Here is a 24671-nt window from a genome sequence, read left to right as displayed (position 1 = left end):
AAGGGCGGCTGGTCTTGAGTGAAGGCCGACTTATGCGTCCTTGGGATAGACCCCGAAGGTGAAATTTTCACGTCATGTCTTTTCACATTTATTGCTTGGCTGCCTGAGTTCTTTTCTCTAAAACTACCGTTTATGTCGAGTTAAGCAACCAAACCAACCCATCGCAAAAAAAGAGTCCGGTGAAACGGCGTTGCTTTTTTGCAAAAAGCATAAAAGGGGGGTATCACTAGATATCGTGTTAGCTTTTGCATCCACATTCCAGTGGTGAGAGGGGACGTACCTTGTTTACTTTGTTCCTCCGGATTCCAATCAACTGGCCCATCTCCGTCCAGAATCCCACCGGCGGCTCCGTTATCGAATCCTCATACGCGTCGATCAGGGGCCGCTCCCAGACGAGGTCGACGTCGGCGGGCTTGATGTACTTTGTCTTCTTGTAGAACTTCCACCCGAAGAAGAGGAAGATGCCCAGGATCTGCATGCTGTAGCTCTGGAAGAAGGCCTCGACGCTCCACGGGCGAAAGGCGGCGTAGCCGTAGACGATGAGGATGACGGTCTGGAAGGTGAGGGCGATGTAGGCGCCGTAGGGCTGGAAGTAGCCGTAGTAGGGGCGGGTCTTGCGGTCGACGCCCTGCGCGACGCAGGCCTTGTAGTAGTTGATGAAGGTGAGGGACATGATGCAGAAGGAGATGAGGCCGCCTCCCGTGATGATGGCGACGAGCCAGGTGATGACGACGGCGGAGCTGGAGGAGACCTGCAGGAAGGAGAGGAAGGGGAAGATCATCACGACGCAGAAGCAGTAGATGGGGATGCCGCGCTTGTTGACCTTGCGCAGGACGCGCGGGGCGCGGCCCTCGAGGGCGAGGGAGTGCAGGGTGCGGGTGGCGCAGTAGGTGTAGGTGTTTCCGGCGCTGAAGATGGAGGTGAGGATGAGGGCGTTGACGAGGTGCGGGAGGCCGCCGATGCCGAGGTTCTCCATGGCGATCACGTAGGGGGAGGCTCCCGCGGTGCCGCCGCCGCCGTCGCCGAAGTACAGGTTGACGAGGGTCGGGTGGTTGTAGGGGACGACGATGCCGACGGCGAGGGCGCCGATCACGAAAAAGATGCAGAAGCGGTAGTAGACGGTGATGAAGGCGGACTTGATGTAGACGCTGGGCCGCTGGGCCTCGGCGGAGACCATGGAGATGTACTCGGGGCCGACGACGGTGAAGGCGGCGTTGAAGAGGGCGGCGAGGAAGCCCTCGAAGCGGCCGAGGTCGCCGGTGGAGAGGTAGGTGGCGAAGGCGCCCGGGTTCTGGAAGTGGCGGAAGCCGTAGGCGTCGTGCTTCGGGTTGCCGCCGACCATCGTCACGAAGGTGAAGGCGAAGAGCATGAAGATGAGGATGAGTTTCCCGCCGGACAGCCAGAATTCGGCCTCGCCGTAGCCTTTTACGGCCAGGATGTTGATCAGTCTGCGGGGAGGTGTGTTAGCTTCTCTCTTGTCTATTATGTATGGGACACGCGACGTCTTGTTGCGCCGCGTTGTCGCGCGGAGGCTCTCTCACCCGTAGAGAATGATGACGGCGGCGCAGATGCCGGCGGTGGGGCCGGGGTCCGTTATGTTCTCGCTCCAGAAGGATATCACGATATTCAGCGCGGTGATCTCGAACGGGATCAGGATGGCTTCATAGATGACTTTTGCGCACAAAGATTAGAATCGGATAGTAAATTATTAGGGACAGCGATTGAATTACAAAAGTTCCAGCCGGCCAGGAAGCCGAGGGCGTCGTCGACCCAGTAGCCCGCGAGGCGGACGAAGCCGCCCTCGACGGGCATGTACGTGTTCATCTCGGCGACGGAGTTGTTGACGAGGGCGAGGATCATGGTGTAGAGGGTGAAGGCGATGACCAGGCTGCCGGGGCCGCCCTTGGCGAGGCCGCCTCCGATGCTGATGAAGAGTGCGGTGCCGATGGAGCCGCCGGCGGCGACGAGCTGGATCTGCCTGTTGTTCAGGCGGCGGTGGAGGTGGCCGATGTTGGAGTTGGACGAGTCGACGTGGTCGAGGCTGCCGAGCTCGGTCGACCCGCGGGTCTTGACCTGCTTCTCTGCGTCTGAAGCCATCGTGAGAGAATTCCGCGTTCGGGGAAAGACCAACACACGAGAGGGCAGTGCGGGGGGGAAAGGGTTGACTTGTGGTTACGACAAAATCGAAGGCGAATGGGGGGAAAGGAAGGGAAATCTGACACAGAAACTACCAGTCACACGATCATCACACACAGAACCGTGATGCGACAATTGCGAGGCGAGGGAGAGAGGGAAAGACGGAATTGCGACTAGAACAAAAACGGGGAAACGAGCTGCTAATAAAGACGAGGGCCAAGACAACTGAACATGAACAGACCGAGACACCAACAAGCAGAAAAACCAAGGCTCCAGGCGGGAGCCCTCCGCCGTGTACAATCGGACTTGTCCCGGGCTACCAATCGAATGGCCTCTCTCCCTCCTCTTCTTCTCTCTCCCTTTGCTTCTGAAGGATGGTTTGATAGCCAATCCGGGGTAACCCACCGGTGAGTGGCATGAACCTGGAAGCTGAACCAGGGGGGGGCCCGCATCACAAGTGCCTTGGTTTTTCGCCCAAGTCTCCAATCGTTGCGGCGTACGAAGGTCGATATCTGGCCAAACAGGAGACTCTCTTATCATCGGCCCTAATTACCGCAGAAGGATTAGATACACGATGGCATGATTTGCGCAGCCTGTTGCGCGCCCGGGGTCGTTGTCTTACCCTGTGAGGCCCCCCATGCCACTACGTCATCACGGCTGGGGGCAAGAGTTGTTGGTAAATTCTGACAATTCTGACTATTGTCCGAAGAGGACAAGGCAGCTGGAGAATTGGAGACTTGGAGTTGGCGTTCTTCGGGGTTGCCGGGGTTGTGCCTGTCAGTTTACTTCCCAATCCATCAAAGTGCGACAGCTTGGACGCGTTTGAATCTGGGGTTATTATGTGAAGTGGTAAGGATATGATAGGATGGCAGATAGGCTGGTCCTAACGCGTGTACTGTATCCGTACCCATTTCTGCGATGATACGCAACCTTCGATAACTTATCTATAACGCGCATGCCGCCCTGGGCGATACGGGTTTCTCCAAGAAATCGATATCTTTATTGGCTTCCTTGGGGGCCCGGGAAGTGGCCGTCTTATCCAGGCTGAGCCAAGTTCGCCTTGCTACGCAGAATGTACACCTACAGTAGCCTTACTTTTTTCTTCAGCTCTTCCCGTGTGTTGACACCCTCCATTGGACAGACATTTCACATTCTGCATTCTTCAATTGGATTGATTTCGATCTTCCAGGGCGCGGAGAAGATCAATCGTCGCAAATAAGCTCTGAATCGTGCACACGCAAACCATTCGTCTCAAACTCCAGAACAACATGGTTTGTCCCTTCACTCCGGCCCATAATCCTCATCTCACCAGAGCGGCCCTTCATCACAACTCTACCAACCGTCCACTCATAGCCGTCGGAGCCGGGGACCCCTGCGAAATCCCTTCAAGTTCAGCTAAGGGCAGCAGAAGCGGCTCTTGGCATGCATGGCACGGCAGAGGGGTCTGGTTGGTCGTTCTTCGAGAGCAAGAGAGCAACATCGGCGGCGTAGGAGCACCGATCCGATCACGTGGGCCACGAAACTCCGCGTCCCGGAGTTTCGCAGTTTCGCACATCGGTATTTGACGCCGTGATCCCGCGTTTACGCTGCTGCTGATCCAGGGTTATCCAACTCCCCCATGTTTATGTCTCACGCATAATCTTTAGACGCCCTCGCGCGCCATAGAGAGCCAAGCGTGGGGAAGATAATCACACGGGTCGATTATGACGACGAGAGGAGGCGGCCCGGACCTGCGGGATCCTCGGAGTCGACAGGCCTGCGAGCCATGCCGGTGAGTTCACGGAGTTACATGCGAAGACGGTACTAGTACATTACCCCGGATCTTCATGTGGCTGACCGTTTGGCGTTTTCTTATATCTCTCGTCCTTAGACAGAGGAAGACGAAATGTACCGCCGAAAGGCCTGTTTGTTCTTGTTGTCGACGTGCCGGACGTGATTGCGAATACCGAAATCGCGTCCCCCGGCCCACCGGAGTTGCCAAGAAGAGGTAAGGCTGTTCTTGTGATGCTACCTGCTTTCTCAATGCTGGAACTCCCTGTTTTAATGACACCACGTGAAGCACAGGAACGACATCTCTCAAAGATAGATTCCGGCATCTGGAGTCGCAGGTTAAAGACATCTACGGCTTGTTACAGTACGTGTTGCCTCATATACAAACCCACGTGGGCCAAGAACATTCCCCCAGAGCTGACTTGAAAGAAAGACACCCGTCGAGCCATGGCATCGAATCCTCCCAATCCTCGAGTCAGGCCACTGCGCTTGATCCTAATTCAGGAAGGGGGCAGAATCCGTTGCGTAACGGCGCCGGTGGATCTCAACTACCCAGCCCCTCCAACGATTCATCATCCTTCCCCAGGTGAGTTCGGTGTGTGTCGAGAGGCATAGAGTTTCTCCTCTCTTTTCTTTGTCCCCATCCGGGGTAGTCTGTTCAGGGTCCTGTCTGTTGAGAGCAATGCCAATGCCGCGCCGCGCAATGTCGTCATCGTCACTAAGAAACCAACCCGAAGTCGCGCAACAACAGAACTGCCGCCCAACATCCTCGACGAGCTCCTTGACTTCTACAATCGCATGATCCACCAGCAGCCCCTGCCGCTCTTCAGGACCGCAGACCTGTCCGACTACCTGGGCTCCTCCCCGCGCCATCTGCTCGACAGCTTCTTGGCCCTCACCCTCTCCTTCAAGGCCCACGTCGACGGCGAGACCAATCAGTCCAACGCCATTGAGCATTATGTCCGCTCCGCCGAGGACACGGTCAAGAAGCTCGCTTGCCAGGGCGTCCCGCGGCTGGACGTCGTGCAGTCGTTATGTCTTCTCGCGCTAAGAGACGTGATTGGTCAGTATCAACTCCCTACTTTCATCGAAGACGCAGTAAGACTGATGTTCACTTACACGTATGTAGTATGCAAGCCGACTCAGGCCCAGATGACCGTCGGCATGGCCTCCCGCCTTGAGGCGTGCCGGAACTCACTAGAAGACTCACTCTCAGATTCCACAGACGCCGACCTCAGCATCCGATGCCGCTGGAGCGTCTACATCCTCGAAAAGATCCTCAGCCCGAGCCTCTGCGCCCACACGGGACAGGACCTCCCCCTCCACGCCTCCTCCTTCCCCACGAGCGCCCCCGTGCCCCCCGTCCTCCCGTCCACCCGGAAGGAGGACTACCCCTCGGACCTCTACAACCCCTACAGCGCCGACGTCGACCACGGCATCGTCGCCTACAGCATCAAGATGGTCTCCGTCTGGGGGGACGTCGCGGCCTGGCTGCACCACGTCCGTCTCGGCCGCGACGAGGTCCCCTCCTCGCCGGACTCGCGCTACGCCCGCCTCGTCGCCATGGTCCACGACCGCGACGCCCAGCTCCCCGCCCGGCACCTCATGATGAACGTCGCCTTCACCAAGCGCTCCCGCGCCGAGGTCCTCGAGCGGCGCGAGTACTGGGTCCCCTGGGTCCTCATGCAGGTCCTGTGCCACGTCTACCTCGCCCTGCTGAACCACCCCTTCATCCACCTCGTCGCCGTGCGCAGCTGCTGCTCGTCGCGGAGGGGAGGCGGCGGCGGCGGCGGCGGCTACCAGACGTCCGGCCTGTTCCTGCAGCGCACCATCGACGCCGCGCTGTTCCACTCCGGCTGGGTGTTCTGGCTGCTCGGCATCTGCGAGGAGCACCGGCTCGACGTGTACAACCCCTTCCTCGGCCAGCTCGTCGCCGCGGTCGCGACGATACCCTGGCTGCTGCAGTTCGTCCAGGATAAAAAGGTCTCGACCAAGGCCGCGCGGGACCTCGACTGGTGCAAGACGTATCTGACAAGAGTGTCCAAGGCTTGGCTTCACCTGTCGCAAAAGGCAAATAAAACATGTTTTCCCTCCGTCACGTCCTCTTCACTCGTGGAACTTGAGCTTCGCGTGCCTCTCGTTAACCAGCCAAGTTCACCTGGCTGACCGTTGTTCTTTTTTCTCCTTGTAGCTAGAAATCCTGCAAAGCCTGCAACTCGTCGCCGAGCACCGCCGCCAGGAGTCCACCGAGAACGGCGGCGCCATCGCCTTTCCCCCCTGGCTGTTCTGGGAGCTGCTGGACCCGGACGTGTACCAGGCGACCTCGGTGAGGCCGTCGTCGTCGTCCCAGGCCAGGATACCGGTGACCACGCACCTCACCCACCCGCTGGGGAGTTCGCAGGCGGAGGAGCCGCATGAGCCGTCCGCGGCGCCGAGCCCGAACTTTGCGGACTCGTTCCTCATCGACCCGGGCGATCTGGAGCAGGTCTACGTGGAAGACCTGCTCAGCCACTTCATGGTGGATAACTCCTTCGGATAGGTAGTTTGAATCAAATTTGAAGAGCATCGAGTACATCTTTCCTAAGAGGTCCTCAAAACTATTGTGAAAAGGATTGTGAGAATGAATCGAATGAAACAACTAGGCTCCTTTAGAGCACTAGTCCACATACACATCTTCCTCGAGACCTTGACATGTTCGAGACAGCATCGGCCGTAAAGCTGTTGGCAATGATCGTTTGACGCAAGGGTTGTTAGTTGACCCTGCCCAACAAACTCACTCACTCCTATTCAAAGCTGATATGTTTCTATGTTGTCTGCTCATACGTGTGCAAAGACCTTGCCCAGGTTGAGCTTGACAATACCAGTTCAACTCCTATTGAATCTATTCGTTTCATTGACAGATAGCACGAGGTAAAGTGCTAGTATTGTGTTAAAGAATCGTAGAACACAAATTAGTAAACAGCCGTAAAGCTCCATTAGAGCTGGGCATCAGTTGTAATTCATGGTCTATTCATATATCGTATCTTTCTGTCCGTATGCCTGTCTCCTCACATGTCATGAAAGACTACCGAGATAGGCAGCCAAACACAATCCCGCAAGCCACCATCCTCACAACCCTCATCTCACAACCCTCACCTCACAACCCTCATCTCACAACCCTCATCTCACAACCCTCATCTCACACTCACCTCAAAAGCGCCTCCTCAAACGGGAACTCGCTCAACACCTCCACCCCCGTCTCCGTGACCAAGACCTGCTGCTCGAGCTTCACCCCCTCCCTCCCGCCCTCCTCCCCGATATAGCTCTCCACGCAGATCACCATCCCCGCCTCCACCACCCCGTCGTACCCGGCCTCCGGGAAATCCCCCCGGTGGTACAGGTACGGGTACTCCCCCGTCATCCCGCACCCGTGCGCCGACAGGTAGTACCGGTTCTTGTAGTACCTCTCCGGTATCTCCCACGCCGCCTCCGCGTACTCCCGGAACGTCATCCCCGCGCGGAGGATCCCCACGTTGTGCATCACCTGCTCGTGCGCCACTCTATACAACTCTTTTTGTTCTGCCGACGGCTCCCCCGGACCGGCGTGGAACGTCCGCGAAAAGTCCGAATAGTACCCGTGACAACCCACCACGTCCGTGTCCAGCGCGACGAGCTCGTTCTCGCGGATGACGTACCCCGCCGTCTCCTGGAACCACGGGTTCGTCCGCGGCCCCGCGCTGAGGAGCCGCGTCTCGCAGTAGTCCCCGTTCTGCTCGATCACGGATTTGTGCAGCACGCCCCAGAGCTCGGTCTCCGTGAGGCCGGGCCGTATCGCGGCGCGCAGCTTGCCGACCGCGACCTCCGTCGCGCGCAGCGAGGCCACGACGCATTTTACCTCTTCGGGGGACTTGATGCACCGCGCCATCTCGACGGGCCTCTGCGCGTCCACAATCTTAAACCCGGCTTCTTTTAACGCGATGGCCGCGCCGGCGTTGAGACGCTCCAGGCCCACCGTGCTCCCCGCCCCGACGAGCTCCGTGATCAGATCCCCCATCTCCCTTGCCCACCTCTTTTCTCTCTCTTCGATCCCCGGCCCGGCCGCGACGAAAGACGCGGTCAGCGCGGGGCGGACCTCGTCCACGGTCTCGTAGCCGTCCGCGAGGTGCAGACAGCCGGTGAACTCGAACAGGACGGAGCGGTGCGCGGTGAGGAGGAGGTAGCGCGAGGGGCTGTTGCGGGCGCTGAAGATCTGCATGTTGCGGGTGCCCGTGGCGTAGCGGATGTTGACGGGGTCGGAGAGGACGAGGGCGTGGATGCTTCGGAGGGCCATCTGGGCGCGGACGCGGGCGAGGCGGTAGAGGCGGACGGAGGGGAGGTCGATGTTTTCGGATTCCGGGGCGCGGTCGAGGAGGGCGAGGGTGGAGATGTCGGAGCGGCCGGCGTGCCAGTCGAAGTTTGCCATTTTTGGGGGATTTGTTTTTGGTACGGAGGAGGGAGGGTTTCGAAGTTGTTGATGAATGGGTTTCTTTCATGGAATTGGGATGGAGTTTGGGGATAGATGGTCAGCCAGCACACGCCGGGTTGAAATGAACGATTATATCCTACACTTAATAACATATACACAAAGACCACAACATCATGAACACCTACCCACGACCTCAATACCATCTCCTCTCAGTGGGGCCGGGTCCGGAGATGCGGCGTGTCGATCGTGATGCCGGTGTAAGTGGATTCCCGGAGCTTCGTCGTCAGGCCGATCCACCGCTTCCGCTCACGTGAGAGGGAGAGATAAGTGACCACCGCAGTCCTAAGGAATCCAACAATTAACTCACACAGCGTAGCACGAGGTAGTGATGTGATCTGGTAGAGAGTGCGGTCTGGCATTGTCCTCGTCTCGATACTGGTTGTCTTGTGGCAAGCTTATCATTTTCGTTTTTGGATATCGAGCGGTATCAGGGGTAGAATGGAATTGTCTCTGGAACATCTCGGCTCTGCGCATATATCACATTCATGTTCGCGCTACGTGAGTTCATCAATATATAGGATACACAGTCAACTCCCGCGTATATCTCAGATATACGTCCATCGAAACCCGGAATGGTTCAACGTTAATGAAGCGTAGCACATGAGCAAGAAGAAAAACTCAGCACCAAAGACACGATACCTCAAATAAACCATCCCCGCGTAAATGGTCTACAAGCGCGGGTTCTGTGTCTGGAGCATTCCAATCTTTCAGCTCCTCGCCGTTCGGCTTTCTAAGACGGGCCTTCTGCTCAGGCAGACACGACTGCTCCAAGATCCAGAATGAAGACTTGGGAAGCTTCCATCAACATATCACGTAACGAAGAGCCCTTGTACAATCAAAGTCAATGTATCCAGATTAGACGTCAAGACCAGTCTGTTACTGTTTCTTTCTCCGAACTCAAGTGAAGTTCTTAGACCTTGAGCAGTAGAGAGTCTGGTTGCCTCGCAATTACCGCGAATCATACTTGCCGATAACATGATAACCACCACAGCTACCGGCCAGTCATGGTCCAGCACCAACGACTTTGCATCACCGTTGATTAAACTTCTCATGAGCCAAAGACGAGTTCTCTTCTGAACCATAAGCACGTGTCTTAGCGACAATGCCCAGAAAGCCATCGCCTACCCGTCCAGTCGGTCCAGGATGACGCGGGGAACGTCAGTCATCCCGCACTGACATCTAAACGATGCGGAACGGCCAGCTTTAGCTAGAGGATTCTCGCACCAGGAACGAGGCTTGCGGCTCCAGAGGGCGGATTCGCTAAGCAACTGCACCAGCCAACGGACGCCACCGCGGTGTCGTGTTGCTCCTTCGCCCCCTTCACCGCGGTGCCACCTGCGTAAGGGCTTTCTTTCCCTTCAGAGAACGTGCACTTCATATGCAACTCGGGAGTACGGGACGAGGAGAGTTGAGGGGAAGTTTGCGCGTGCCATGCGTCCCGGCCACCAACCCGTCGTGGGCTCGCGGACCAGAGTGAGGTCAACGCGAGGCAGCCTCGAGGCCTCAGCTCGCTAAGGGAATCTAGACCTGGCCATATCTGATGTGCTGAAGTTAATAAGTGAATGAGATATTCAGGTGATCTTCGAGGCTGTAACTCTCAGCCCACTCCTGTGGGCGTCTGATGCCTGTCCCCCTCCCGGGGCAATCAATCAGCCTGACGGCTCGCTCTCCTGACTGTGTCAACATTCCAAACCCCATGTTCGGTTCGTGCTGACCGGCCACATGGGAATGTCGGCCGTGGTCACGGATAGGTCAGACAAGCAGGGCACGTGAGGGTGGTGGGGGATTACGCGTGAGACACAGGTCGTCCGTATGGGCGGTAAACCGGGACGGACGGATTGAAGACCGCGAAAAAGGCCGGGTGTCGAGATTCTGGATAAGAAGAAGGGTGGTGTGTGTAGCGAGCGCTCTTGACGGCGGGTTCGGTTTGGTTTGGTGTCGGGCTTGGGCCAGGAATGGGACGTGCTAGATGGCGCCGTTGAAATCCGGAGCCGTGTCTTGGGGCCTTGGCGGCGTCGGCGGGGAGGTTGTCCTCGTCGTCAATGCTGCAGTATCTTGGGCAACGGCCATCTCGAAGCTTTGCGGCCCGCGCTTTCTCTTGCGCATCTGCTTCGTGCGTCTTCTGATCAATGGTCCAAAGCTGATATTGGCATCCGGTTCAGTCTGCTGTCGCTCAGCTGCTCCCAGCAACAGGAAGTAAACGGTAAGTCCCTTGCATGCATGCAGGCCATCGTTCATCGATGGGTTACCCCGCAAACCGTATCGTAGAAGGGTTGGCTTTGGCGTGGCTGCGACTCACGACTGGTTGACCTGCGGATGGGTTTACCACCACCATCCTAGCTCCCACCCACACTAAGACCAGCGCCAGTTGATGTTGCCGGTGTTGTATGACGCAGAGTTGGGGTAGGAGTCGACGAATCAGAACACGGCGATAAGGCGACTGTGAGACTTGTGTGAGGGTGTGGGATGGCCAAGCTGGATTCGGGGTGGTGCATGATGACTCTTCGCCCAGGCCTGGCCTCTGTGTTAGTCGTTGATGTCCGGGCAAACAATATGAAGTTTTGGTCGGCGTTTGAATGGGAGATGCCGACATGCGCGCGCTGTTTGAGGGTAGAGTTATAGGATGCAAGCAAGTGTACCAAGTTGTAGTGACTGGGCAGCGAATGATGAACGAGATAATCGGGTTATTCCTCCAGCCAGCTTGAACTGAGATCCCCTTACTGGGCGATGGCGTTGCATTCGGGTGCACCTGACTGAGGGAAAGCAACATGATTGACGAGGCGAGCTTGGGGTTGGGTAGGGATTGGCAAGTGATGTTCAGGCCAAGATGGCGGGGGAAGTGCGGGCGTGAGTGAGACAAGTCACAAAGAGAACAGCCCTGAATATCATTTGCCATGACGGCTGGATAAAATCAGTGGACAAAATCCGCGACCCAACGGGAGGGACGGAAGGCAAACAGCATGCGTTTGCCAGGCAGACACACCGTCTTAGATTGCTGGCACACTTCCAACCGTGTCCGAGTAGTGAATTCGTGTGCAAGGACGATAGGCTCGACGCATGTGAAGAGAAAAAGGACTGTTGAATATGTCACATTGCGAGTAAATGACGGTCGAATCAAGCCGCATCGGCTGTTCGTCTGTTGACAACTCTGCACCGAATTCGAGTGCTGTGTTGGCTGGGTGAATGCGGTGATGACACGTCTGATGGTGCTGAAAGCGGGAGGGGCGCTGAGGGGATCGACGAGGCCCGCAGGGCGGGCGGATGGTAAGTTACTGAGATCCCGTAGACTTCTTTGAGCGGCCTTGGCCCGGTTCACAGTTTCGTTGGGCTCGAGGAGACGAACGGAAGCGAGGATGGGGGTTAGGACGGTCGAGGTCGAGGGTGGTGGCCGAGAGAACGGATGGAACGGAAGGCGAGGGATGCGCGGCGCTAGAACTAGCTCAGTGGGCGAAATTGAGAATGCTCCGACGGCTCTCCTTCTGCCTGCCTTTCTCGTCGGCGAAAGGCCATGGCATAGGCCGACCGGGATGGGAGAACTGGAGCTTCTGAGGTCGGGGATTTCAGCGAGAGTCGAGACGGCCGGCGAAGTGGACAAAGTGGACGTTCAGGATGAAGGGACGTGTCTGGGGTCGGAGCAGGCCGATGGAGGTGGAGGTTGGTACTTGGTCGAGGTCCCGGACAGGTATCCGTACCGGAGGATGAATAGCCGTCCGGCGATGGACATAGGAGTTTAGGGGTGTGATGGACCCGGCGGTAGATTAGAGATTGGCGGCGATAGTCATGGCGACGGGCGGGCGAAGATTCAAAGATGGATCGAAAATGTCTGAGATTCTGCGGCCGTTCGCCTCCATCTCATCGTCAACGTGGCTCGGAGTCAGGTCCAGGCCTTTGGGAGGAGAGTCAGAGCCAGAGCAGAGCAGCGCTGAAGAAGTTTCGCTTCGCTTCGTGCCTTGGGACAGTTAGTGTGCGTGCCTGCCTACAGAGGACTGGAGTGTCACACTGACAAGGTCGGACGGATCTGGTGGTTGTCTCTGAGTCTGGGCAGTCCAGATGGAGGTCACGGAGGCGTTCGGGTCAGGGAGCGTTTCCGTCGTCGGAGGGAAGAGTGTGGAAGAGGATGGGACGAAATGGGAGGGATGGTCGTGGTTGTGCCTGGTTGGAGCTGATAAGGTAAGAAACGAGGGACGAAAGGACGAGGCACACGAGCAATCCGAGTCGATGCCAGATGGAAAATGGAAGGTTGCCAATGCCAATGCCAATGCCAATGCCAAGATGGACGTTGTATTACGCATAAAAGCACAGAGGGCAGTGACGCATGAACGTGCACAATGCGAATTGTGCTATCCGTGATGGCAGGAGGGGATAAGTGGAGATATTCAGGTGTGCCTTACATAAGGTGGTTTATTCCTGATTTATCCACGGTGTCCACGGTGAACACGGATATCGGAGCTGTCATTGGCCCCGGTGGTGGCGTCGGTGGATCTCCTGGTTCTCAGCTTGCTTCCATCTCTGAGTCAAGGGCCAGAAGTCATGGAAGGGCAAAGGGCAAAGGGCAGAGGGATGACATGGAGAGCTGATCGGGTCAGCCGGACACTCACACGGTGTGTCCCTGTTGAGCGTCCCTGCTGGAGAGCCCCGAATGTCTTGGAGATTCCACTATTATGACGGCTCTGCCACTATCAAAGAGCGATCTGGAACATTGGAGCCAATCAAGTGCGGAAATATGTCGTCAGTGTGGCCGTTTTTAGTGCACAGTGCTCGCGGATCAGTCATTTGAGCTCTGTAATTGTGACACTGGAGGCGCTGTCCAGCCGTCAGGACGAGATGAAGCCGGACGCTGGAGTCTCGTATTATCCCTCCACTCGAAGAAGGCCCACTGATGCTGAGGTTGAAGCTGAGCCGAGGTCACGTTGGAAGTGAAGGGACTTGGCTGTCTGTCTTGACCCCCAACTCAACTCATGTCACCCCAAACTCTATGACCCAAACATGGACACGAGCAAAAGACGATTGGAAGTTGGGGTTGGAGGCTTCGGGTGCTTATCAGTTGGGGCCTGTGCGCTGTGCGCTGAGGTGTGTAATCGCGCCTGCCCTGTTCAGTCGAGTAGAGTCCTCTGCGCCTGCGGTTTGGGGTAGACCAAAAACGCCTCCAAATCAGGCAGGAAGCAGGAACAACCAGACCAAGGCACGAGGCACGAGGCAGGCACTCATCTCAAGGACATCAGAGCAGGAAGAGAGGAATGAGCACTCGAGGCGCGACTGCCATCTCAAGAATCAAAGGCAAGCAAGCAGGAAAGAAGGAGCGACCACCTCAGCTGAGATCGAGAAAGGCAGGCTGCAGGTGCATCAGAGGCATCAGCAACAGCATCATCAGCCCTCCCGCATTCCCCGACCCCGTGTCTCTAGTCATGACCCCTTCCCTTAACGGTGTCGAAGCCTGTCCTTCCCCAGGTTTCTTATCAGCAGCCTGGAACTCCGTCTTGGTGATAAGCTCCATAAACGGCAATCAGACTGAGGTGTAAGGTGTGCTGGCAATAGCAGCCCAACCGACGTGCAATGAGAAGGCAGGAGCCGTATTGTTAATCAGGGCAGTCGTGTATCGGCTCTCCTTTCGTTCTTTCCATGTGAGGTAGTCATCTACCTATCTCTATCAAGACCGCACCTGCCAGCCCTGACTTCTATCTTGGAAGTTGGAAGAAACAAAACACCTGCCACCTAAAACCAAGTGACTTCCCATCTCGACCCTTCATTCTTGAAAGTGGTGGTGCTTCTTCTCTTCTTTTCTCCCTCAGCTGTGCTTATCGCATCGTCGTCATCGTCATCGCCTCGCCTGCCTCGACTTCGCCTCTCCGACCTTCCGCCGCCTACTCAATACCGATACCTTCATTCAACGCCTCAACGAAAGCGACTTTCGTCAACACCAGGCCTCCCGACCGATCCTCGATTATTCGTACCTAATACTAATTCCCGTCATCGTCATCGCCAGTCTCGCATTCATCCTCGTGACGGCTTTCCATCTTCGATATCCAAGGACCTCAACCCGTCAACCTCCAACCCCCAACTCTCATCCAGGTCCTACCCGGGTCCTCCTCGCATCGTGCTATCAGAAGCCACCCTCTACTTTCAACCTCTGACGACGACCGACTCGTGCGCTTTCGATACCTCCACAACTCTACGCAAACCGCACCCGCAGAGCACCGCACCGACATTACACACAAACCCACTCGCGTCCGACATTCGCCAACCGCTTTTCACTTCTGCAAGGGCACCGCATTCCGTCCCGTCGGCTGGCTTCTCGATCGCGCGGAATTTGGAGAAAAAAAAGGGTGCAGTTCCAGCAAATCCCGGCTTCAGACCCAGCATCCAGGACCCGATCACAATCAAGCCTTCCAACAGGTCTCCGCTGCGTCACTTCCCGTCAATCACCGTCGCCAGAGGACCCGTCGCTGTTCCTGTTCGAGCGTCCCCTTGAAAAGCATCGCCGTTGATTTGCCATCGCCTTGTTGTCTTTACGTTACCAAAACATCGCCGACCCCTGCCCCCGACACACGACACACAGCACCTCCCAGTCCCGGAAAGGCAGAAGGGCAGAAGGGCAAGAAGACAGACGAGCACGTCCGTCCACCTCTCGTCCACACGCCCACACGTTACACACCCCCTTCCCCTTCGCGAGGGCCTAATCGAAGTGCCAGCCCAAGGCCCATAACCGCTCGAACTGGTCCCCTAATCGTGCGTGCGCTTCTGCAGCAGCCCGCCACGCTCTCCACTGCTCAACCCAACCCGTCGCAGTCACAGTCACGGTGTCGTTCCCTAGTTTGCGCCGCCGCCTCCGCCGCCGCCCGAGGTTGCTCGCCTGCCAGTAACAGCACCGTCCCAGTGTCCAGTGGCCCAGAGGTATCCCTACCTCTCCCTCTCTGCCTGACCTCAGGGAGCAAAGTACCATTACCACCCCCCAAAGGGAGTGTGTGTGCGTGCCTGGTCTGGTCTGGTCCCCTTTCACCCCCTTCCCTGTCAACCTGTCTCTGCCTGTCGGGTCCGGCCTGCCCCGCCGAGCCACTGGCGCACCAGGCCCAGGGAATGTCCAGACGCCATGATGTCCCCCAGGAGTTTCCTTTACTACAATAGGCATCCCTCGGCCACGGCCACACCACCGTCGGCCTCTCCCTCCCCTTCGTCTCCCACACGCAAACCGACCAGCAATAACTTCGCCGCCAGTACGACATCGACAACGACTACTCCCCTCTTCAACAACCCCAGAACGGCGCCGCCTTCTGCCCTCCTGGATCGGAAAAAGGATGCTCAGAACGTTTCTGTCACCGTCACGCCTATCCCTGCTTCTCCCATTACCACCTCAGCTACCATGGCCAAAAGGAAGGATGCTCGCCGCGAAACGTTTAAGCTGGCGCCGTCGAGTCCTCCCAGGACAACCACCAGCGTAACGACCAGGCCGACGACGCCTACTACGCCAGTTCAGATCCCCTCAAAATCCAAATCCAACTTATTTCACCGACATGCCCAGAGAAAACCATCCCGCCCCCGGGATGTGCACTCTCCAGAGGCCGTCCCTCCCGCGATGCTTGCACTGCTGGCCGTCACTGATATCCCCAGACAGCGACGCGGCTCCAAGCAGAAGCTTGCGCGCGACCACCCCATGACTCTCGAAGCCGTCATCCAAAGACAGCAAGTATGTGAGAAGGAGCTCAGCCTCACTTTCGGCAAGAACCCCATGGACTTGCTGCTCTCGCCGCCTGATGAGTTGGAAGACGACGACCTGTCTATCAGTGACAGCGGGCTCGGCTCGGTTCTCTCCACTAGGACCGTCTCTGTCGAGTCCATGCCTTCCCTCGGAGACTCCTTCTCGACAGACACCTTGTCGTCACTCGAGTCCCCCTTTGGGTCAAGCCCCCGGAGGAGGCGATCGCAACAACCCCGGAGGTCTTTGGAGCCCGTCTCCTCACCTCCCGGCCAGCCAGAGGACCATCCGCTGTCTCGTGACCGAGTTGACCTGGATGAACTCGACTTTAGAGTTTTCGACGAATCGCAAGATGAGGAGGACACCAAGTCGGAGTTCTCATTCTCTGACTACACATTTCCCTTGCGCCCCCTCAAGTCGGCTTTCAAGTCCAACTTGACCGCATCTCTTCGCGCGCTGCGCTCGGCCGCGAGATCCATTTCAAACATCAACTTTTCTTCCATCCCGCCCGACGACTTTCTGACCAGATCCATTCTCACCATCGACCCCAAGGTGCCTTACACGGACGAACGACGACCGCCCGTGCTGGAGGAGGAGCCGTCCGCCGAGCTCCGCCGGTATCTGAACCCCACGACCAATGCTCGCATTGAGCCACACCCGGCAACGGTCATGGCAGCGCCTACGGGCACGCGAAGCTTCAGTGCCTCCATTCAGATGCAGACTTACAAGATTCAGCGAATCCGGAGTGCAGCACCACTCGCGACCCGGGGCCCCTCTCCGACGACATCGGCAGGCACGACTCAGTCGTCTCCTTATCAGCCCCCATCTCAATCTCCGAACCAGACCGCCTTCGGCTACCCGCCGGGGGGCATGCGCCAGCGCGAGATGCGTGAGAACTCAGACTTTATTCGCATCGCCGTCATGGAGATGGCCATGCGCAAACGCGGAAAGCTCGACGACCAGCGGCCCGGCCGTGCCCGCTGGGCGTTGCCACCGCGGAAGCCGAGCGTACGGGCCTACGAAGTTGGCGCCGATGGCGTCCCAGCTCGTTGGATCCCCGTATCGCAATGAAGAATGTCGCACTCAGCTACAGGGCACCACACGAATCTAGCGATGGACGTCATCGAAGCTCCAGGAACCATCACGACCGGACACCGCCCGACGATGCAACGCTGATTCGCCCAGCACCGATGCCGCAGCGTGCCACGACTCCAGGAACCGAGCACGTCAGGTGGTCGGAGGTGGCCCCGAATTTCTTCACCCGCGGCAAGCCTGTTTACTACCGTGGCTTTTCCTCGCTTGGTGTGCAACACGACGACGATCTTGGCCGCGGAGAAGGGCGAAAACAAGAGGGGCAGGGTTCCTGCGACGTTGTGTGCGCCTGCCCTGATTGCACCGTGCCTCTCGGGTGGAATCGTCACTCGACAGGGCCCGGGACGCTAAATTACGGGGAAGCCTTGGGTCCGCAATCAACAGACAGGGAACCGACACTAAGTGCCTGCCTTATCCGATATCGCGGAATGGTCAGCATCATCGCGCGTCTGGCCGTCTCCATTTTCTGCCTGAACGGTCGACTGAACTGTCTGGGGGTACCGACAACGGCATCCATTTGTCTTCGCTTCTAGAAGCAGTCGATCGGCGGGTCTTCTCATTGCCGTTACCTTACCGTTTGGTAATAGCGCCAAGGACCTTTTGCAATCCCTCTACCGCCTGCCGCCTACGGCCTACGGCCCAGGGATTTTTTGTTCGCGCCCTTCGCCGGCGGTGCGATTGCTGCGAAATGAGCTGTTTGCCAGCGGGTCACTTACACCTGCTGCATTTGTCGATTTTTCTAGAACCGAAGGTGACCGACCAAAGGCGAGCAGCGAGATTCACCTGGTCGGTCGGATGTTCACACATTCGAATTGTTGAAACAGGGGGCGGAGCAATCCACGAAAATGAGAGACGCAGGATGCGTTGTCATCGACTACAGGCGAAGACGACTGGACACACGTCCGACATACCACACAGCAACGCGCGCGCACACGCACACGCACACACACACACACGACTTCTTTCCAAGGCCCGGTTCCGAGCGCATGGCCTGACTGCAGCGACACGCGACGAAGACTGGATTTCCAGCACTGGATCCGCATAGCCAAGACCGCACCGTAGGGTTGCATCTCACCTTGCAACGCACCCAAGGTTGCGGATGTTGCTGTCACCGAAGGAACCGGGCCAACCACGACACTTTTGATTCGCATTTGATTCGACAGCATATGCATAGCGACGGATTGGAACCACGAGCATTTTACGGCGCATGCAACCTTTTTTTTTTTTTTCTGCCACTTCTTTTGTTCCTCATCTCATCCTCAACCACTCCGGCTTCGACGCGTCCTGACCGCCAATATCCATGGGGAAACAGTCCACACGGCACGAACTCGGTGTCTGCGGGGGCTTTTGGTCCAACCCCGTTGGGTGTTGTTCCCCACGCGAGCAGCCCACGTCTTGGCAACGATTTGACTCCCACCTTGCATGTGACTGCAGGTCGAGTTACTGAGTGGTCAAACGGGGACTTGCGACGTGAGTCAGGGAAGGACCTCGCACGCAGCAGGGAAGAGGAGGGTTGGCAAATTTTTTCCTTATCTCTGCATACAATGATGCAAGAGAAACGCAACGACATGAGAGCGGGAGTCTTTTTTTTTTGTTTGGGAAGGTACAGCCGCCAGGCTTTGGGTGTACAACGGCGCAGCGGCATCAGCAAGGAGCGGGAGCATGGGATTCAGACATTGCGGCATCAGAATCCGCATGGGAGCAAAGGGCACGCTACAGATGCACATTGTTGAAATTAGTTGCATACCAATCTCGATCACATATTGGACACATATTCTTGCAGCCAACTCTACTGGGCACGACTGACCGATACTGACAGTTGCAGACAGTGAGCCCAACCTCACTTATCCTTGCAGGGCATGACCCAGGAACACGTTGCTCGGACTGGGCCGGGACGCATGCAAGGAGGCCTAACCCAACTTGTGCTCACAGGAACGCGGCCTGCAGAAACACCGCTGGTCCTAGCAGGCGACGGCAAAACTGAGAATTGAGATAAGGGAGCAGAACACACTACGGATCAGCTTCCGGAGCAATCTCACCGCCACCCCAATGCGGCCAAGCCGAGGAGTCACGACGACGTGGTCCGGGCTGGCTCGTTCGTCCTTCGGCGGACCGAGAAATTGTCGGACGTGTCGGACGATGTGTGGGCTCCAATTTCGACGGGTTTGATTTTCGTAGTGGGCGCGGCATACCCGCCGCGCGCGCATTACCGACGTCGATTTCAGCTTGATAGGTTCCGAGACGAGGCAAGCGAACACCGACCGACCGACCGCCGGCGGCTTAGACGAGATTTTTCCACGCCTCGGTAGTTGACAGAGCTTACTTACCCAATTCGACGCGGAATGCCCGCTCTCGAGCGATCGGCTCCAGACTTCGGGAGGCAGGCAGTCGTCTCTTTTCATATCTTTCATTTTCACAAAAAGGAAAGGGCACACGGATACGGGAAGGGCCTACCGTTTCTGTATTGCCACCTCCTTGCAGATAATGTTACCAAATCGTCGGGATCCGCCTTTCGCGGGACGTCGCGCGTTACGCGATCGTGCGCCCGTTTGCACATGGCTGTGGCGAAGGGAGGGGACCTGAGGTCTGTTCTCTTGGCAAATTAAAACCGCGAGAAGGGCAATTTTGATGGTGTAATTTGTTCAGGGTTTTATGGATATCGTATTTTTTTTGTGCGTGCGACATTGAAGAGGTTCGTAGGGGAAGGGGGTTCGCTGTCTTGGTGGTAACACTTTTAGGGGTCCTGCTTGTTTGGGCGCTGCGGGCGGGTTGTGAGGGAGATCCTTGTAAGGGCTGTGATTGGGCGCGGGTCTGTTTAGTGTAAGGTACGACGACAGAAAGCCCTAGGGTCTTGCTTGGGAGGGCGTGGGATTATTTTCTGTGATGGGGTTAAGGGACTTGCTAGGCGCGTTCTAGAAGGTGGTTGGGAACTTTTTTTTGATGGGTTTCTCTCGGTGTCTTGTTTTAGAAGGAGGTGGTTTTTTTGGCGTGTATGTATGCCAAGGCGGCGCGAGGATGGGTTTGGAAGGCGGTGTTTTGGGATGAGGATGAGGATGAGGATGAGGGGCTTGAGGGTACGGGTACTGCGTATGCATGTAGGGCAAGCCGAGCGAGAGGGAAGCAGATCGTGAAGTATATCGTAGGGGGAGAGGGACGTGTCATGTGCGGGACGGACCGGGTACTTCCCTTTTTTATGGAATGGAATGAAATGAAATGGAAGGGAAGGGATCTGTGGGTGAAATATGTGAGGTTGTGGTGATGTATTGGGGGCTGGAGATGTGGGTGTTTTTTGGTGGTTTGCGGTTTTTGGGGAGGGGAGGAAGGTAAGGTGGATTTGGCCATTCGGAGTGCTTTGCGGGCGGGTGGGAGAGGGATCTGAGATGCGAGGAGATGAGAGTTCTGGGGAGCATTAGATTGTGTCGAGGAACTCCGTTGTTGCTAGTCAGATACCTTGTCGATGATGTCTGGAGGCAGTAGTCTAAGTGTAGGCTGGAGGTGGCGATGGAGGGTGGGTGGGTTGGTTGGCGGGTTTGGGGGCGGTTCTGGGGTAGGGGAGTGTTTGATGGCGTCAGTCACGACTTGTGAGGACGTGGAAGGGCGTGATCGGGTGAATGTGTGAGAGTGAGAGGAGTATATGAGAGTATGAGTGCTTGTGTAAGTGAGACTGTGGCGTTGATTGCGTGAGGTTGCGAGGGGATGGTGTTTTATGGCGACATTCTTTCTGGTGGTGGTGATTGAGGGGTATAAAGGGGCGGGTTCCTGCCTCGAGGAGGAATTGAGGGTTGGTTTCTCGATTTTTGTCTCGATTTGTTGTGAGACGTTTTATTGTTCTTATCGTGAGCATTGGGATTGAGGGCTGGGAGGCTAGGGAGAGTTGAGGGAAGATGGTGAGGGTGGGATTTGGATCACGATTATGACGACCCGACTTCGGGATCACGACGATGTGGGGAGGTGAGTTGGATATTTGTGAAGAGACGGGATATCAGGAACCCGAGATTCCCGACGACGATTATCGAACCGCTCCTGCCTCGAAGATCGGTCTTTTTACCTTTGGGAGGATACCGAGGGATCTGATAGGGATTTCCATGGCTCTTGACCGGACGGGCCGGATGAATGAGGATGCGTGAAGAGATCGATGGAAAAGAAGGATTGATTCTTTTGTCGGCGACGACAACAACAAATGTTGAAAGGAAGGGGTTTCGGCGAGGTAAGTTTTCGGTACGGCGCCGGTGGGTGGGGTCGGAGGTCGGATCGGCGTTGGAGATGTCATCCGGACGGAGCCGGGAACGTGCCCGCCCGATGGAATCCTCAGTAGACGCAGCATTGGATGTTTCTCCCAACGCAGGAGAGAATTGGGTTTGTGTGAAGGGGTATAAAGGTGAGGCCGTTTACAAATCTGCTTGATTTTCACGCACCATGATATGTACCGAGCTCCAGTGTAGTGCAATGGACTTCGCAGGACTGGGTGTCTGAATAGGCGCAGCTGCTTGAACGTTCCTGGTCTTGCACATGTGCGCAGCTGGATATTCATGTCGAGTTGATATTGTCTCCGTTGTGTATCTTTTGTCGGTTATGCAGTTGATCGCGCAGGGGATCGCGACGTCGTTGAGGGCGGAGATGGTACTGGCGGGCTTCACGAAGAGTGCCATCTCAGGGCTTTATTATATGCAGTGAAGACCATCAACAGCATCTCAGTACGACGTGTCTTTCGACTGGTTTGCAGGACCAGACTCTTCCGCGAATGGGCATGTGGTTTTATATCTGCTGGTATGCTGCGTGCTGTGCTATGGTCGGGCTATAAAACTGGGCGCCATTTGCAACCATCCTTGTTCCTTCGCCAAAGACCTGATACTTTTTTTTGAACTTCCAGGTAGATTCACTTGCCTTCTTCATCTACGGCACTTGCTAGCCGATGCGCTGCTGGCCTCGTTCCAGTCTCGGCGATTTGGGTATCCTTTTTCGTTCGCGGTTCACATCTGATTCATCGTCCGTCATTTTTGGCTTGATATTCGAGGTGGACTACGCGGGAGATGACATTACAAATGGCCAGAGTGATGATGGCGATTCTCGCGATGGCTTTGGTTGTTTAGGTCTTTTGAATCAAGGCGTTGAGAATCGTTAAAGCCAGTGCATCTCGAGAGGGTCTTGTCAATTCTTCTCTGGATATCCCTGGGCAAGGAGGCACCACGCTGTTATATAGAGAGTTCTTCATGTATTTCAGACACGGATAACCAGATTGCAGCTTCATGGGAGAGGAAGAGTGAGCCCCCGCCAGACGTTCTCATAGACGGAGACCGTGTGGAAGTGGAAGTACTCATTCAACACGTCGATGAGGGACAGCTGAGGAGCTTGTAGGTGGAGCTATAAGAACGCTTGATGTAGTGAATATGTGCAGATCGCAAACTTGATTGTCGATAACCTCTGCATCGGGTTCGATGCCTCCTAGAACAGTCTGCTTGCTTAGAGGATGGCTCAACAGCGTCTTCCCCTTGGCGTACTTCACGAGTTTCGTGGGTTCTGCGACAGCTGGGTATCTATCCTTCGTCTTTGATCGGTGTTGTTGGTGGTGTATACAGCACTGAATCAGTCGGTAGAGAAACGTACGAGATGTTGAACGCTCATGCCGTCGTCTCACTCAAGGACAACGTGAGAGGCGATAGCAGGGAGCTAAGAGCCCAGACGACGTGGCCAATGCTATGTCATTCAGCCTATTCGGACAGGGAGGAAGATTACCCCCTGGCACGTATTGCTGTCCGGCCAAAAAATGAACTCTCCCGGATAACGTCTGCTCTTATACTACCGATATGTCCTCATGTTTCTTGATTGTGCAGTACACATGAAAGCTAGACCTCAGTTGGAATGGAGTAAGTGGAGTAATCAGGCGTGAGGTACGGCAGAGTCCAAGCAAACCATCGCGAGAATCAGAGCATGCAGTCCTGTCGAAACCGTACAGGTTATCGGAGCAGAGACATACGAGTCACGACGTTGAAGTTTGGAATCGAACGCGTCGGCATCCGTCGCGGCTGGGTACATGTTCTTTGTCGAATAACTGGGAAGGATACAACTAGCGGAAATCCTCAGAGATTGGACAGCTGGTGGATTTTTGTTTGTTCCTATGCCTGATTACTCAAAACCGAAGTACACACTCAGACGAGGAACTAAAAGGTCGTTCAAGGTCACGAAATCAGAGACACGCTCGAGCGGTTCTGTCTCTTCTCAGGACTCACTCCGGGGTTGCTGGGAATCCTAAATAGATAATATGTTGACGGAATGCGTTGCCATCCTTTCCTTTCGCTATGTAAGTTGTGAGTGACACAATCTATGTAATGTACGACATTATGGACAAGTACCATATGTGAATACAGGATATCGAAATAACAGTACTCTCGACAGTCTCCCAAAGTCTTCCTATCCTCGCTGGACCCTTGCAATGCTCTACTTCTGAATCCCCTTCAGAACAGCCACAAACAAGGCCATCACACCGATTCCAACGCCGGCAACCGTAAAGCCAGCTTCCATGTTCTTTCGAACAATGCCAATTAGCGCGCTCAGGAGCAACCAAGATGCGACCAAGATCGCCGCAGCAATTACAACCGCTGTCTTGCTCATCTCGTGGTGGATCAAGATGTACCTTGTCTGCGCCGCATCGATGAGGATGTCCGGATAGCGATCCGCAAAAGGTCCACAGTCCTTGCTTCGAGCAGGGCGCCAGAAGAACGCCGTGAGCTCTGGGGAATACTCTTTTGCGGTGATCGTGACGTTTCGGGGCAGAATCGCAGCTTCGAGGTCCTCGTTTGGCACGCCAACCTATGCTTGTCAGCGCCAGCCCGGGATATCATGTCACTGCGTTCCCACGTGAAAACATTGACCATCAGGTGAAACAATGAGAAGAACTCACACTCGAGATTGTAGCCTTGTAGATCGACTCCTTCATGAAAGGATTGGAGAGATGACCATGGGGAACAGCCGAGCTTGCGCGGTATTCCGCCGATTCGAAGAGCTGGCGGGTCTGAGCTATGGTCTCCTCAACAGTCTGCAGGCTCCGAATTCGAAGATAGAACAGGCAGAACGTGCCATGCTTCCCGTCGACGATCACGGGAAGAACTCGAAACGCAGGTGGAACATCGTTCAACGTCAAATCGCCCGCGTTGTTGGTGAGTGGCATAGGGAAGAGGTATCAGAGATAGAGCTTATGGGAGTTGTACGAGTGGAAGAGTAGGCAACTGGAGGCAACAAAAATCTGGATCTGGAGAGAAACGCAGGACATGCGGCCCTTAATATGGTTCGCCGTCGTCGCATTTGAGCCGTTGCCACGGATGTCGTCGCGGTTGAGTCGAGGTCTGAGCCTTGTCGCAGCTGCTTCCAACCCATGATGACTGTCCTCTACCCTGCCAGAGAACATTACTTGTTTGAGGTGGCAGAGGGTCTAGACCACTATCGTATTTGAATTGCATATGTGATGATGTCGCATCAGATAGC

General features: G+C 56.0%; 5 protein-coding genes across 5 annotated transcripts; 2 read left to right on the top strand and 3 right to left on the bottom strand.

The window, feature by feature from the left end:
- Window positions 1-238: 238 nt before the first annotated feature.
- On the bottom strand, window positions 239-2097 carry CkaCkLH20_05168 (uncharacterized protein; the record flags this gene model as incomplete). The annotated part of the gene is made up of 3 exons (XM_038887887.1): window positions 239-1448; window positions 1542-1671; window positions 1731-2097. 3 exons carry the CDS (start codon window positions 2095-2097, stop codon window positions 239-241), a joined length of 1707 nt encoding a protein of 568 aa, XP_038746929.1.
- Window positions 2098-4232: 2135 nt separating this feature from the next.
- CkaCkLH20_05167 (uncharacterized protein) lies at window positions 4233-6445 on the top strand (the record flags this gene model as incomplete). The annotated part of the gene is made up of 5 exons (XM_038887886.1): window positions 4233-4270; window positions 4340-4492; window positions 4569-4969; window positions 5036-6045; window positions 6098-6445. The coding sequence occupies 5 exons, from the start codon at window positions 4233-4235 to the stop codon at window positions 6443-6445; spliced, it is 1950 nt and encodes a 649-aa protein (XP_038746928.1).
- Window positions 6446-7090: 645 nt separating this feature from the next.
- CkaCkLH20_05166 (uncharacterized protein) lies at window positions 7091-8347 on the bottom strand (the record flags this gene model as incomplete). Its single annotated transcript, XM_038887885.1, has 1 exon — window positions 7091-8347. The coding sequence occupies one exon, from the start codon at window positions 8345-8347 to the stop codon at window positions 7091-7093; it is 1257 nt and encodes a 418-aa protein (XP_038746927.1).
- A 7153-nt stretch (window positions 8348-15500) lies between these two features.
- On the top strand, window positions 15501-17171 carry CkaCkLH20_05165 (uncharacterized protein; the record flags this gene model as incomplete). Its single annotated transcript, XM_038887884.1, has 1 exon — window positions 15501-17171. One exon carries the CDS (start codon window positions 15501-15503, stop codon window positions 17169-17171), a length of 1671 nt encoding a protein of 556 aa, XP_038746926.1.
- Window positions 17172-23627: 6456 nt separating this feature from the next.
- Window positions 23628-24357, bottom strand: CkaCkLH20_05164 (uncharacterized protein; the record flags this gene model as incomplete). The annotated part of the gene is made up of 2 exons (XM_038887883.1): window positions 23628-23999; window positions 24091-24357. The coding sequence occupies 2 exons, from the start codon at window positions 24355-24357 to the stop codon at window positions 23628-23630; spliced, it is 639 nt and encodes a 212-aa protein (XP_038746925.1).
- Between the last annotated feature and the right edge of the window lie 314 nt (window positions 24358-24671).

The sequence above is a fragment of the Colletotrichum karsti genome (genome assembly GCF_011947395.1).
Source record: "Colletotrichum karsti strain CkLH20 chromosome Unknown Scaffold14, whole genome shotgun sequence".
NCBI lineage: Eukaryota > Fungi > Ascomycota > Sordariomycetes > Glomerellales > Glomerellaceae > Colletotrichum > Colletotrichum karsti.
Note: the sequence above shows the minus strand (reverse complement) of the source record. Positions and strands in the feature narration are given on the sequence as shown.